General features: G+C 32.2%; 1 protein-coding gene across 2 annotated transcripts; it reads left to right on the forward strand.

Annotated features, from left to right (window-relative positions):
* The first annotated feature begins 1,873 nt into the window (after positions 1-1,873).
* Positions 1,874-15,260, forward strand: LOC143244240 (formylglycine-generating enzyme). Of its 2 annotated transcripts, XM_076488550.1 has the most exons (9): positions 1,874-1,897; positions 2,138-2,962; positions 7,281-7,355; positions 8,290-8,372; positions 9,363-9,485; positions 11,234-11,348; positions 11,704-11,817; positions 13,081-13,140; positions 14,136-15,260. In XM_076488550.1, the coding sequence occupies exons 2-9, from the start codon at positions 2,498-2,500 to the stop codon at positions 14,265-14,267; spliced, it is 1,167 nt and encodes a 388-aa protein (XP_076344665.1). In that variant the 5' UTR covers positions 1,874-1,897; positions 2,138-2,497; the 3' UTR covers positions 14,268-15,260. The 2 variants fall into 2 exon arrangements, with proteins under 2 accessions (XP_076344665.1, XP_076344664.1); XM_076488549.1 differs by lacking the exon at positions 1,874-1,897 and having other exon boundaries at positions 2,276-2,962; positions 11,231-11,348.
* The last annotated feature ends 325 nt before the right edge of the window (positions 15,261-15,585 follow it).

The raw sequence follows: 15,585 nt of genomic DNA on the forward strand, positions 1-15,585 counted from the left end.
AAACAGGCTTTTAAGCTGCGACATAACGGCTCATAGAATTGGTTCAATTTTTAAAGTAGAAACATTTAATTCAAAGCTCTGCTATTTCTTGACCAATTTGAGATCTAATTATAGTTTTAGCCAAACCCTTTCGATTGATATATTTAACCATACCCAGGATTTCAGAGATTAATTTACTTTAATTCTGCTTAAAATAATTTCAATTTGAGGGTAAATTCGTAGGGGTCCTGCTGAGTAAAAAATTCAAATCGCATATACGAGCGCCGCATGATTGGTATTGCTCGCTCACAAAAATATAACTAATAAAAGCGATGGGAGGGAGATCTTTATAGATTAATTCACTCTAATTCTGCCTAAAATGATTTTGATTGCCGCGGCTGTTGAGGATTCCATTTTGTTTTTAAAAAGAATAACAAAATTGACACAAGCTGAACTTCTGTATTATACTTTAATTTTTTGCATTGTCTTGTTTTGAGCTACTTAGATTAGTTGAAGATTCTTTACAAATGTTTTGAGCCGTTTTGTAACTCTATATACATGCATACAAAAAATTAAAATGTGTTCGTAAGAAGTACTTACTTCTAACAAATGGCTCATAAACAACGGAGGATACTGAGTTACCAAAAAGATTAAAACAAAAGTTGCAAAACTGATAAACTCTATATATCATTCGTTCCAAGATCCTCAAATAAAGTAAAAGACAATATATCTGTAAAAACTTCAATATTGTAAAGTATACGCTTTTCTCTTCAGCGCTCCCAGTGGCACAGCGATATGTCTGCGATCTTGTATCGCTAGAAAATGAGTTGCTTTTGAGTCGACAAAAATGTTTAGTTTCCAATCGGTAACCGCTAAGGTTAAGCGATTACATGGGGACGTTATTGTTGACTTCAAAATTTAGAAGTTAAAAAGCATGTCGTTTAGCGATACCTGTTGACTTTAACAATAGTTAACCGAGTAAATAGTGAACGTAACAGCACGTCCAACAAGCGCTCGTGATTATAAGTGATTTCATAGACATTTTTATTGTTTTGCGCTTGTGTTGTTGTTTTCACCGTTTAGGGCCGTAATATACGTTATTCAGTGATATGATTCTTGATGCTTTAGCTACCATATTTCTTGCTCTGTATCCTGTCAGGTTAAACTTTTATATTTGGGTATGTAATATGAATAGATGTGAATGGGGTCAACCTTATTGGTACATTCCAAATGTATGAAACAAATAATGATTATATCATCATTGTGACTATTCTGGAAAGGCATATTTGATCAATTCCCTTTCGTTATATGTATTCATTATTAGTAGAGATCCACAAAAATTTGCTGTTAAAACATTTGGTTACTACCTTTAGTTCAGTTATGGCTAAATTTTACTGTACTTACTATCAGTAAATAAACTTACAATATTATTTTACGACCTAACGTTAGACCTTTTAAAAATTTAACAAGTTTTTAATTTGTTGTAGTACAAAATACCTACTATAAAGTACATTTACATCCGCTCTTTGCTTACACCTGCGCATTTAGATTGTAAGGTGCGTGTGCACTTGCAGAACAGACAAAAACTGAGTATTATTACAGCTGATTTTTCTCTACATTCTTCCATACAGACGTTTGTATGACCTCTCCCACAATGTGTGTATGTTGTATTATAGAATATTTAATAAAGTATGTACAGGCGTAGCGCCATCTATGAATGTAGTTAACGTTAACTATGGCCAAAGATAATAAATGCTCAATAACAGCAACAACAGGGAGGTTGAGGTTTTATGTCACGCATTAACGTGGTACGTGTTACTACAAACTGTCATCCCATAAAGCTATGTTGAGACCGGCCCAGTGAAGTAGAAGTAGTTAGATAACAGCCAAACAGAGACATTAATTTTTTGTGCTTTATGTATATAGATTAAATATTTGCATAATATATTTTTAAAATAATAAAATGTATTAAATACTGTACATAATAACATATTTCAGAATCTTGTTACATGAAATTTTATTTAATGCAAATTTGTGATGGGTCGGTCTAACCTTATTGTACTAGTTTATTTATGTACAGGGCGGCCTGTAAGTCCCTACCCATCCATATGTTATATTCAATTACGTATGTATTAAAAATTTGTTTCTTTTTTTTCAGAGAAATATGACCAATGTAAGCCCATCTACACTTGAAGAGCGTATTATGACAAGTATATTGCAGCGAGAATGAGGGACAGCACACAAATACACTGGATACGTAAGATATATGGATAGGTAGGGACTTACGGGCCACCCTGTAGTAAGTGGTATTGGTTAAGTTGTTGGAGGTTCCAAGTTTTGAAACGTATGAAATGAGTTTAGTGTAAATTAACTTATTTTAATATTGCTGTTGGAACTTTACCATCGCTAAATGAGGTTGAAAAGTTGTTTAAGTTAAAATTTATTATGTCTTTTAAGTTCGAATTATGAAAAAATTGTTCATTTTAGTTTTACTAAGAGTTTGATACTATCGGAAGTGATGCCAATAATGGCTACATTACTTCAATTAGTAATAGCAACGTTAGTGGCTTTAAGCCTAAAAAATACTTGTGTTAATACGGAGGAAGGAATTTGTGGTAGCATTAATAAAGGAGAAAGTCCAACGAGTGAATGTGGATGTTCTTTAAATAGAAAAACTTCTGAAGAAAACTTCAAGACGGTATTAGATTGCGAGTCTGTAAAAACCAGTTCAGATAAATCGGAGGCTACTCATAGTACTAGTTCCAATGATATTAACAAACAAACACCTGAAAATACTCGAACAAATCGCATGGTTTTTATAAAAGGTGGAGAATTTCAGATGGGAACAAACAAGCCAGTTTTCGTAGCTGACGGTGAAGGCCCAGTTAGACAGGTTAAATTAAGCAGTTATTTCTTAGATGTGTTTGAAGTCAGCAATAAAGAATTTGAGATTTTTGTTAATCAGACGGATTTTGTGACAGAGGTAAATGATATACACATCAGCTTTTAAGTAATAATACTGTTTCAAAGAAGTTAGAGAGCATAGTATAAATATTTAATCAAAATATCTTTGACAGTACAACACGCGTATTACTGTATGTGTTCATGGTATATCAAGTATTAATTTATGATTTACTAGTATGTAAATTAATTTAAATAGGAATTTTGTTATGAAAGTTTATCAAATGTGAAATATTTTAATTTTAGAAACAGTGCATAAGAACTACTATTGATGTTTCACATAATTTTCTTTATCATTTATAAGTACTTTTCAATCAAGGTTACCATGCCTTTATATTATTCACTGAAAACTTTGGATGTACATTATTTGTTATTTACACTTAATTCTAATTCTTGTTAAATCTTTAGCAGAAAGTATCTAAATGTCTAAACAAAATACACCCTTTTTACATTATCCCATGTTTTCAAGGTTGACCTTATAATTAGAGCAACAGGTATCCTGGTAAAACTTGTGTAACAGTTATGATGTGCTAGTGATGAACTCTTAAGTAAGCAGGTAAAATAGTTAAGATGTTTATGGAAGCTCTAAGCTATGTTTAATAAACATAGTTTAAACCAGTATGGTGGTCATTAAAGAGATGAACTGACTAGAATAACAAGGAAAGTTGAAACATAGATTAAGTGCTAGTTTCAGAGATAAATTTGTAACATACTAAAACATAAGCATAAAATTCAAGAATTAGCTTAATTGTTTTTTGTTAGTGTTAGGAACTTGAGAAACCAAATGGTAGAGATCAAACTTCTATTTGAGGTGGAAGACTATGATATAGTAGGAAGTATGAAATCATGACTACACTTGGAAGATATTAATAACACTGTTTGGGGTAGCTCATTATATATGGTTGTAAGTGATTAATAACGCCTCAGTAGGACTAAAGTAATAAAAGATGGTAGCCAAAAGGTTGAATATGGGTTACAATAAGGGGCTGCACTTGTTACGGTATACCTACTATGACAGATGAGCAGTTATCGTGAAGAGAGACATTGGTGCAGTTGTCATGGAAGATTTTAATTTTTTCTAGATCGTCGAAGGTACAAGTTTAGCATTGTTTGTTATTTCAGATGTTGGCATTAGTTGACAAATAAACACCCGTATATATCACCTGGTTACAGATTTCAATATCACGTATAGGTTTCAGAATCATTGACTACTTGCCTTGCATCTTTTCTTCAAAGGCTGAAGTTGCTTAGTGCAAGTTAAAGTATGACTAAGCAGTCATATGGCGGTAATTGATGTTGAGCCAGTCCTGCATAATGTATTGTTGATTTATTTGTTCCTTGGAGAGAGAAAGGTGTGTAAGCCATGGTAAGTGTGTGTAATGAAGTACAACGTACACTTACTCAGCTTGGGAATATAAAAATAATGGGAGTAGGACAGCTGTCAGTTGGACACTTCACATCCTGTATTGTGCCTTTACTTCTTTACAGGGGTCTGTGAGTGTTATTAGTAATAATAATAGGTTGTCAGTATTATTTTGCAATAATGAATTGCTCTTATTGGCACTCAGAATATATTCCATTTGTCCTACATGAATTGCTTTGTGTTACATTTAATGTTGGACTTGGAATTCTAGGAACACCCAAACGTTTTATTGTGTTGAGCTAGTTGAGGTTGATGTCCTTGTGTCCCACGGATCTGAAAGAAATAATTAACACAAATTTGTTGGGATCGTATGAAGTTAGATAGTGAGGGAAAGATGATTTTGAAGTACTTAGGATGGTTATTTATTCCACGGAGTCAACGAGGGAGGATACCATTTTAGATACCACTAATGAATGTATGGTTGCAATAATTGAAGAATTTGAATAAATGGCCATTGTACATTGAGTCTGCTGTCTTGGTAAATGTTGAGATAAATGAAATTTTAGTTCCCAATTTTCAGAAAGCCATTCTTTGGTTTATAGAACATACATGACTAACTAAAGACATAAATGAAAAAAATCATGTTTAAATAGCCTAAGTTTACAATATTTGAATTGATGGGTAGGTTGGAATATTATAATGAAGCTAGGGTGTAAGTTAAAACATCAAATAGAAAATCTGAAAAATACTTAGGAAAAGCAGTTTGGTGATAAAATTAAAATTTAATGGGGGGAAAAAAAATTAAGTTAAAGCTAAGATTGAACTCTTCTGCTCATACAGAATATTACTAATATTCCAACCCAGAGCACTGTGTGGGAGATATTGTAACTGATCTGAATCATTTAGATACTAACTTTGTGATGATAAGTAGAAATATTTGAAGAGTAAAAATACTAAGAACATCAGAATTCTAAAGGAGGTCAAAGATTGGACATCTAAACCTGTTATTTTTGGTAAGTTAATAGACTGTGGGAAGGTTTGTGAATATTGGAGAGTTGCAAATGTTCATCTTGTTTTTAAAGTGGCTGGTAAGTGTTCTGGAAGAAATAGGCTTGCAGTTAGTCTTAAGTATATAGTGGGGGGAATGTTAGTAAATCTGTGAAAGAAGTTTCACAAAATCCTTTATAACAATATGATATGAGTGAAGTCCATCATGGATTCATCAAAGGAAAATCTTGTCCTACTAATCTGTTGCTTTTTTTTTTTTTTTTTGTAGGATGTTATTTATTATCCAGATAATTGAAAGGATGTGGACTTGTATTTTCAAAAACATGTTTGATGAAGTACAACACAAAAGATCATCTAATGAAATCTAATTAGTAGGGTTTAGAAAAAGATGAGTTAATTGAATTGCAGGATGGTTGGGTAAGGAAAACAAAGTTGATTTTGATGGACAATTGTTACTGGAGAAAAAAAAGGATAAGAGTGGATTTCTATGAAGTTATTTACAAGATTATTTGAAAGATCAGTAGAATAGAGGCACTTGATTTCTCTGTGCTATATTCTAGAGATAATATAACTAGAGGACCAATTTTTTAAAATATGGACAGGTTAGGCTCTAGTCAAAACAGCTTTATTTTTCTAATTTGTTAACTTATGGGTTGCTATCAGCAGTTGTAGAGATCAGCACTTTAATATACATTTGATGACAGCATGGGGACCTGTTAATACATCAAGACCATTCTACCTACTTCAAAACAAACATAAATCCAGCTCTGGTTGTTTACATATTCATTGAGCCTTCCCTAAAACTGTTAAATTTACTATATTCACTGCATCTGAAAGCAAACCATTCTAAAGGTCAACCACTCCATTAGAAAAGTAAATTGTCAAAACTGAAGATGAATCCTAGCCTACTAAAATTTGTCTGCCCCTGTGTCCTACCATTCTTACTATGAAGTATTAGAGACATATTGCATAGGTACAGTCAATTTCCTTAGCAAAGTTGAATACCTCCACCAGGTCTCTTTTAATTTTTTTTTCAAGAGAAAATAATTTTTTGGAGATCTTAACCTGTCTTTCGTGACAATGTTTTTGTCCAAAGAGATCAAAGAGGAAACTGATGGTTTCCCACAATTTATTTTTTGAAATTGTCACAGCTTATTGCAGTAGAAAAGATATTTATTTTCACTTGATTAACATAATTTCAATAATCATGGATAGTCATTAGTTTATGATAAGAGGGAAGCCATTGCATTGAAGTAGGTTTGTTACAGTTTGTGTTAGACTTGATGGTTAACTTGATTAATTAATATAACTGATTACCCATTATTTTTTATAAAAATTCTTTAATGTTGTCTCATATTAAATTAATGTTTCTGATTATTTCAACTGTTTAAGTAACTAAAGTATTGCTATTATAGTCTGTCATTATTATTTTCAACTAATTCAAGGTCTTCTCAACTTAGTTGATTAGTGTTGTGGCTTGTGAAAATAACCATTTACTTGAAATTAGTGTTGCTGGTTATTACTGTTTTCAATGATTCATGTGGATGTGGACAGTTGATTAGTCAAATTGCTTAAACTTAAGTTAACGAACCTGATGATTAATCAGTAGAAATATTCCACTAATCACTTGTCTGTTGTTGTTAGATGGATTAACTGTGAAAGATTTATCAAGTCTTCTTTTCAAACATGCATCATTTTAAAACAAGGAATTTTGATTTATCTGTTAAACATGCTAGGGCTGTATCATGTTTCTTTGAACTTGATTTAATCAGACATTTTTAATCCTTTGTAATTTGTTTCCCTTCATCACAATTCATATGATTTATCACTTAGTTGTTAAGCATTGATATATATTAGTGTCATATTTCTACGATTATTTTAAACCATAGTTGGTTTATCACAGTAAAAATAAATATTTTTTGATTACTTGCTTTGTTTAAAATATGCTTAAATATATTTTTCAAAACAGGCTGAGAAGTTTGGGGATTCGTTTGTGCTGGAAGGAATGATAAGTGAAAACGTGAAGAAAGACATCACACAAGCTGTATGTAAATCACGTGTGGACTTTTACTTGTATAAGAAATTACTAATTTTAATTCTTCATGATAAACTATGGTGACACACAACAATAATTATAGACATTAATTTGTAAATAACGTAGAAGAAAAATGTACATTTCCTGCAAAGCAGTAAATTCCTCTGGGTTGCCTTGATCTGAGGATATGTGCAAGGCATTATGTTAGTGACTTTAAATACACATGCATTATACTGCTAGATTGGATTGTGGTTTTATAGTATTTGCTATTCTGGTTTGTTGTTTGTTTTTCCATTTTGAAAAATTATGCATAAGATGTATTTAATATTATATTTGAACATTTCAACAATTCTTCAAATACATTTTGATTCATCAAAGTATGTTATGTTTGTTACAATAAAGATACACAATATTGATAAGAGTAAATAAATATAAGTATTATTTGTTAGACTAGAATTTCACCAAAGTACATATGCATATTCTGCACAATGAGAACCCAACATTCCCTTTACATCACTGTAATGTGCATAATACAAGAGGGAAGTTAAATTGTTCACTTTTTTTCAAACACGTGGTTATTGGTTCATGTTGTGATATTTCTTGAACAGTTAAGTGTTATGGTACTGAAGTGTATAATTTAAGTGATAAAGCAGTATATAAATAGTCTGCTAAAGAAAATGTTCTGTGTAAGGTGGTTCACAAAGTAACTGTGTATGAACTGTTTTTCTAGTAAAGCATTCAAAACCTTGTACAATAACTATGTTGTAATCATGTTTCCATTTCTCTGTTATGCCTCCTCCCAAAAAGATATAACTGGTGTATTTAATAAAGCCAATGGCTCATTATCATCCATATTAACTGTTAATTACTCTCTACCAAAATGGGTGTTTTTTTTTGTTAACAGTGACACTTTTATAGTTGTTAACTTCAGATTTCTTTGTAGGTAGCAGCTGCCCCCTGGTGGCTCCCAGTAAAAGGAACTAATTGGAAGCATCCAGAAGGCCCAGATACTGATATAGCTGGAAGGTTAATTATGTTACTGATTAATAGTTATTAATGACAAATATATTGTGATAAGTTTGAAATATGTAGGAACTTGGAGCAGTGTTAAATGGGCATATTGGGCATACCTGAAGGCTAGAGGACAAAGTATTGAAAAAGATGGGTATGGAAAATAAGTTTTTATGGAAGTGGTCGCTTGAAGTTCAAATGTAGAAGAAAAAAGTAAAGAACAAGTTCAGAAACTTCGGTTAGCAAGACTAATTCATTTCACTTCTTATCCTCAGACGTGATTATAGTGTTAACTTGACAGTAATGATGAATTTTGAAAAAGACCTTGGAAAACATTTGCTTTAAAACATTTAATAAAAATAGTTTAGAATTTTAGTAATAATTGTAGATTCTGTTTTTCCTTTTTAATTCAGCATTTAATAATTTGATTAAATTTGTTTGTATACTAGTCATAATGTTCTACTTCTAGAATTGTTGGTTTTGATTAGGTTAAACCTTAAATTTGATATGTACAAGTAACATTTTGAATTAGAAAGATTATATTTTAGTATAGCTGTAATTATAATTATCAGTTTAAGTGGTATTTACTGCACTAATATTTCAATAAGGTATTTTCATCTTCATCTTAATAGACGTTTATTGATTTAGTTATATTTCAAACATTACATCATCTCAACTTTCAAATCATTATTTTTGTATTTTGTTTTTTAATTAATTTTGTCAATGTTTATTTATTGTTAAGAACAAAGCTAAATAATGGACCACTAACTATCTGTGCTTTTCTCACCACTAGTATCAGTACCTAACTTTTAGTGCTATAAACCTCAAATTCTAGAGGTGAAGGATATATAAAAGATGTTTATTTCTGTTAAAACTGTTAGTATGTACTTAGAAAAGCTTTTCAGTACTTATAGGATTTGTAATTATATACTCTAGAAAAATATCATTGCTATATGTTTTATGATACAGTATTTAAAAAAAAATACAAACTTGTATCTGGAACAGAATGGATCACCCAGTTATACATGTGTCTTGGAATGATGCCACTGCTTATTGCCACTGGGCAGGAAAGAGGTTACCTACAGAAGCTGAGTGGGAGATTGCTTGTCGAAGCGGACTACAAGATAGGTTTGTTAATAAGGTTTTTCTCTGCAAGTCTAATTTGTACTTATCTTTCCAATTACCCTTTTATATTATGATCAACAAATTCAGAACTTATCTTTGGAGAGGGTTGTTGCCATCTATCTGAAACTTGTTTTAATACCATGTTTTTGTGAGAAATATCTTGATTTGGTGATTTTTTTTATATGACTAGAGTTGTGACAGTTTTGTTTTCATTTGATTACTTTACACAGAGCATTAGGTAAACAAGGTAAACAGTGTGTGTGTGTGTGTGTGTGTGTGTGTGTATGTTACAAGCTCAGAGTATGTGATGTTACACGTGTTGAGGCACTGATTGTCAGACCAAAATGACAATAAAAGTTGTGCACTTTGAAAACGGAGGAAAACAACGGATTTTTTGCCAAAACGCATTCGTGTCCAATAAATTTGTTTGAGAGATTGCATGTTCTGCAAGTGCAACATGTGCAAAATCCCTATAAAAGTGATGGGTTCTCGGTTTCCATAGCTCAGTGTTAAGCCACCGACATGCAATACAGTTATGCCAAGACTGACTGAAGCACAACGCAACAATGCCATTGGTCGCTTGGAAGCAGGCGAATCTCGATCAGATGTTGCCAGAGCTGTGAATGTCCACCCAAGCACTATCACAAGGCTATGGAACCATCACCAACAACATGGATCAACTCGTGACCGTCCACGATCTGGCAGACCTCATGTGACCATGCCCGCACAAGATCGCTACATTCGGTTACATCACCTTCGGGATAGGACCACCACTGCGACGTCTATTGCCTCAACCATACCAGGGCTGCGTAGGATTTCCGATCAGACCATACGCAACCGTCGACGAGATTCTTAGGCCCCATGTGCAACCCATCATGGTGAACGTCAACGACGTTTTTTAACATGGCAACGCCCGTCCTCACACAGCCCGACTCGCCACTGTCTTCTTGAGACACCACAACATCAACGTTCTTCCCTGGCCCTCCAGATTACCAGATTTAAACCCCATCGAACATCTTTGGGATGAGTTGGACGACGTCTGCAACGGCGACAACCTCAACTGCAGACTCTACCTCAGTTGCAGCAGCTTTGCAGGCTGAGTGGACAGCCATTCCACAGTATGTGATTCATCATCTCATCACTTCCATGGGCAGGAGATGCCAAGCAGTTATTGATGCTAACGGGGGGCATACTTGTTATTGACGTTGAGTGATGTTAAACTTCAACTAGTGAGCATGGACTTTGCCTTTGCAGACTTTGGATGTTCAGCAGTGAATGTGCAAAGTTTCACACATGTCATACAGAACTACCCAGAATAAACTTGTTAACAATTTGTCTCAAATTTTGCCTTTTGCGTTTCTTTTTATATATATATAGAGAGAGAGAGAGAATGTAATGGAACACTTTTTTTTTTTTAACTCATTATGAAATAATGAATACTTTATGTGATTTAGAATTTTTCTTTGCTAATACACTTGGAATGACTAATACAGAGATAACTCTTTCATGATATTTAACTACAAAAAATAACTTCATAATTGTAGATTACAATGTTTACCACACTGCTTTCAGTAGAAGTGTTACAATGTAAAGTTTTATGTAAATAAACATCCATCTGATGAATTCCCAATAAACATTACAAGATTACTATGTGAACATGCTGCTCCTATGCTGTGTCACAAGGCTACTGTATATAAGTGTTGTAGACAAAGCATCTTGACTGTTATAATAAAAGTCAGTCTTGTCAGCAGACTGTTTTCCTGGGGAAACAAATTGATGCCTTTCGGTGAACATTACATGAACATCTGGCAAGGAGAATTTCCAGTTAACAACACTGCTGATGATGGATTCTTGGGAACAGCTCCAGTGAGTTTCTTTTAAAAGAAAGAAATTGTTTTTCAGTAACAAGTGTAATCAGTGAGTATGAATAGTTGAAGTTATGTACATCTTTGTTCTGTATATACTGGGGATAATTATTTTATATATAAATATTATTGATTAGTTGGTTACAATTTTCAATGTAATGGATTGTTTTTTCAACAGTGTTTTTCTCCTTGGCCTAAATAACTAGTTTCTGTGTGTGTTTGTGGTGATAATTGAAATTTACTTACTGCATTATGTTCATTTAACCCTTTATTTAATATATGTGAAGTGTGACGTCAAGTTATTCTGTGTTATTTTTTTAAATAGTCCTTTCTTTTTATTATCTCTTATGTAACAGGTTATGGCTTTTCCTGCTAACAAGTTTGGCCTCAAGAATATGCTTGGCAATGTTTGGGAATGGACACAAGACTGGTGGACAGTTTATCATTCACCTGAGCCAAAAGAAAATGCAGTATGCATTTAAACTTATTTCAAATATTTAATTAATTTTCATTGAACACAGAGGAGATTTAATAATTTAAATCTTTGGCAAGAAGGAAGAAATAGTTAACTGGCCCATCAGTGGAATTTTAATACATTAGGTGAACAAAGGTAGACATGTTTAAAACAGAAATACAGTTTGAAACCTGCAGGATTGATTGTCAGTTAGGACTTGTGAAATGTACAAGAAATACAGTAATAAAATTTGAATATTACTGAAAAGCAGTAAGTTTAAATTTTATATACACACTATCCTACATAAAAAATTTAGCTTTCAATTATATAAAGACATATGCTAAAGTAAGATTTTAGGGTTTTGAAGACCTTTTATAGTGATTTAAATTAATTTAGGTGTGTGTGGACAATAATGAAACTAATTACTCTATTATCAATGGACCAACTATTTAGTGATTATATATACATATGTGTTGCAGGTTAATTTTTTTTGCCCAACAGTAAAATTGAAAATATCTGAAATATTATATAGCTTTTCCTGTTAATATATTATTTAAATTTTTTAATGAATTATTTACAGCTCTTAATACTGTTGTGATTATTATGTGAAATTTAAGTATTGCTATGAAAAGGAATAAATACAATGTAAACAATTTTAATATTTGTCTACCCCAACCCCCTGGTGGGACAGTTGCAAGCCTTTAGATTTTCAACATTATGATCAGTAAGGTCATTTCCCTCGACGGACATTGCAGATAACCAGTTGTGGCTTTGCTGTAAGAAAACAAGTGCGCACTTGAATGTTTGTACTTGAGTTGCAATGATTAATCCCTGTGAGAAAAACTGTGCACATCTCTTCACAATACTATACTGTTTTGTTTTGTTTTTTGTTGCTTTCTAAATGTGGCCTCTTTCCTTATTAAACGTAGCTTTAAAATTGTTTATAAATGAAGTTAACATATGTCATTATGTGATGTATATGAAGTTAATAGATAGTTTGTGTGTGATTTATTCATATCTAGGGATATAATTATACTTGTCAGAAAGCATTAAACCTATTACATTTCTAAACACTACATTTTTTAATCTGATCCCTTATGTATTTTGAAGAATTAAGGTGTATAACAGCAGTATTTCAACCACACAATATTTGTCATATCCTTTGGAGACTGCTTAGTCCAAGACTAAATAAAGTATTAGACTGAAACACTGATGTGATTATTCTTTGTCAGTTTGTAAGGTGTGTACACACCATAACAAATGTTTTATCTTATTTCAGAAGGGTCCAAATACAGGTGAAGATAAAGTAAAAAAAGGAGGGTCCTATATGTGCCATAAAGTAAGTTTTCTATAGTTAATCAAATTAGTTTGGTATCTCCAAACTAAATGTTTAGCCTATTGTTAATTTAATGTGACTTTCTTTATTCAGTTTTGAAGACTTAGTGTAGATTAATTCAGATTGTCATTTAAGTTGAACTGTAAGTCATTCTTATATAAAGTCACTAATTGTAGTTTGTTTCTCACTTCTGAAGTGTAAGTAAGTTGTCTTACAAATTTGACTGTAAAGTACACCACTGTTTACCAGCTGCTTTTTCTTTAGTTCAGTGGTTCCTGATCTTTTCACCATTAAGGACCCCTTTTTATTATTATTATTATTATTTTTTCCCCCACAGACCTCACATTTTTGGAAGATTCCTTATACCCAGCAAACTGTTTTTATTAACTACTAGTAAACTCATGTTTCAATTTTTCACTATCAAATAATATACACACATAACTGAGTGTGAACTTAAAAAAACAGTACTATTCAAACTTACTTTTGTAAGGAAATGGTATTACCTTCACAGGCCCCTGGGTGGGAACCACTGCCCAAGTCTATTGGTTCAAAGTTGTGGATGACTGGTATTGATATGTGACTGCACTTAAATATCAAAAATAAACAAACATAGTCAGTAATTAATTAAACTGTTTTTATGCTGGGTTATTCTGTTTGTTTCTATAATCAAGGAAAATAATTAGTTTTATTGTTTTTAACTTGTTAAAAACGTTTCTGTTGTGGTTATCTTCTTTGTTTTAAGCCTGATGATGATGTAAGAAACTAAGTTTCATACAGATAGACTACAAAAAGTGTTATTTTTTAATACAGATTCAGTCAAACCAGTTATCTGTTTTTTCTTGTATATCAGTTTAATTTTTGCCAGATGTGTATGTGTGATATCTTGGCACATCATTAATGTTTGTTTCAATTAATAAAATACATATTTTCTGTTGTGCGAGTTCCATGTGTGTATCAGCTCTGTTTAACAAGTGTTTTGTAATCATTACATTTTCCAGAACTATTGTTACCGCTATCGTTGTGCTGCTCGAAGTCATAACACACCTGATACGTCTTCTGGAAATCTTGGTTTTCGCTGTGCAGCTGACAGTCTTCCATCGTACTTGAAAGAAGAGACCTCAAGGGGGTGACAGAGGAACTTTAATTTTAATTATATGTTTATTGGTTTAAGTCATAATGTCAGTTACTGTGTTATGTTTTAAAATTTTAAAGGCACAAACTGCTGTCAAGTTAATAACTCTTGCATCTTACATTGTAAATTACTGTAACATGAATAAAGAACAGTAAAGAGAATTATTATTTGATGTAAATTTGTGTATTTAACAATGAAGAAAGGGGAAAAAGAACAAAATATAACAAATTTATAGGGTTAACTAAGTTGTTTATTGTGCTTTTTAAGTTTCTTTTTCCTTTAATATTTCTTTCCTATTGGTCAAATTCATACGTCTTTACTTCTTTATAAGGGATTTATTATTCTATATCCACATCTTTAAGCTAGTCAATAGTTTGGTAACACTTTGTGCTACTGTGATGCAGATTTTTGTAATTGCAGTAATGTCTTTAAACATTCCATTTTCCTTAAGGTTACTAGGTTACAAATATACATGGCAAGTAACAAAATTTGATAAATAGTATACAACCATTGGCATCAAAACAGTTGATACCATAACAACATTATTTCAAGGTTGAAAATCAAAATAACTACAAGTGCACAGTTAGTCTGGGTCAGTAGTTTGTTAGGTGCATTTTTGTAGAAAACAACTTTTGGAACAACTGACAGCTAAAGATACTGTGTATGGAACTTCATGCAGCTTTGTAATATAATGTATGGGAGAAACTTGGAGACATTTATGAAATGTTAGTTCACTTTACCAACACAAATACTGTAGTTATTGTTGAATATACTGCTGTCACTGGACATTGTAATAGCTGTAAAATCATTATCAAATAAACAATAAAAAAAAAAAAAAATTTAAGCAGGAATCCAGTTCTCAACAGAGTTTCAGGTTTAGAAGGTAGCACAGTTTGTATTCAACAACTTACTATCAGCTAGTGAGATTTTAACATTTCCAAATATCTGAATCAATTGTATTTCAGGATATGAGAATAAATTGAGCTTTTGGATACACTGCAGTCCTCTATTTTGGGTCTTTTTTTTTTTTTTTGTGTTTTATACATAATGCACATAAATAATTGCAGCAGCCAACAAAGATTCACAGTAGTGTGTCAACATCTTTGCCACTTAACCCTTTTTTAATAGCAGGCTGTCCTTGTGTGGAAATGTTTTGTCAGTGTGCTGTATTAATTGTGTAAATTTTTATTTTCTAAGATTGAATCAAAATCGGTTTGAGGCAACTGAATTTTATTGATCCTTATGTTGTCTACAAGGTCTGTATTCAGACGGTATGTGTATGTGTTAGATCTACTAGGTCTGTATACAGACGGTAT

This window comes from Tachypleus tridentatus, chromosome 2, assembly GCF_004210375.1.
Source record: "Tachypleus tridentatus isolate NWPU-2018 chromosome 2, ASM421037v1, whole genome shotgun sequence".
NCBI lineage: Eukaryota > Metazoa > Arthropoda > Merostomata > Xiphosura > Limulidae > Tachypleus > Tachypleus tridentatus.

Coding starts and splice junctions, on each gene's coding strand:
- LOC143244240 (XM_076488549.1), top strand. CDS start 2,498: ATGCCAATAATGGCTACATTACTTCAATTAGTAATAGCAACGTTAGTG. Junction 8,373..9,362: donor GATACTGATATAGCTGGAAG/GTTAATTATGTT, acceptor TATCTGGAACAG/AATGGATCACCCAGTTATAC. Junction 11,349..11,703: donor GATTCTTGGGAACAGCTCCA/GTGAGTTTCTTT, acceptor CTTATGTAACAG/GTTATGGCTTTTCCTGCTAA.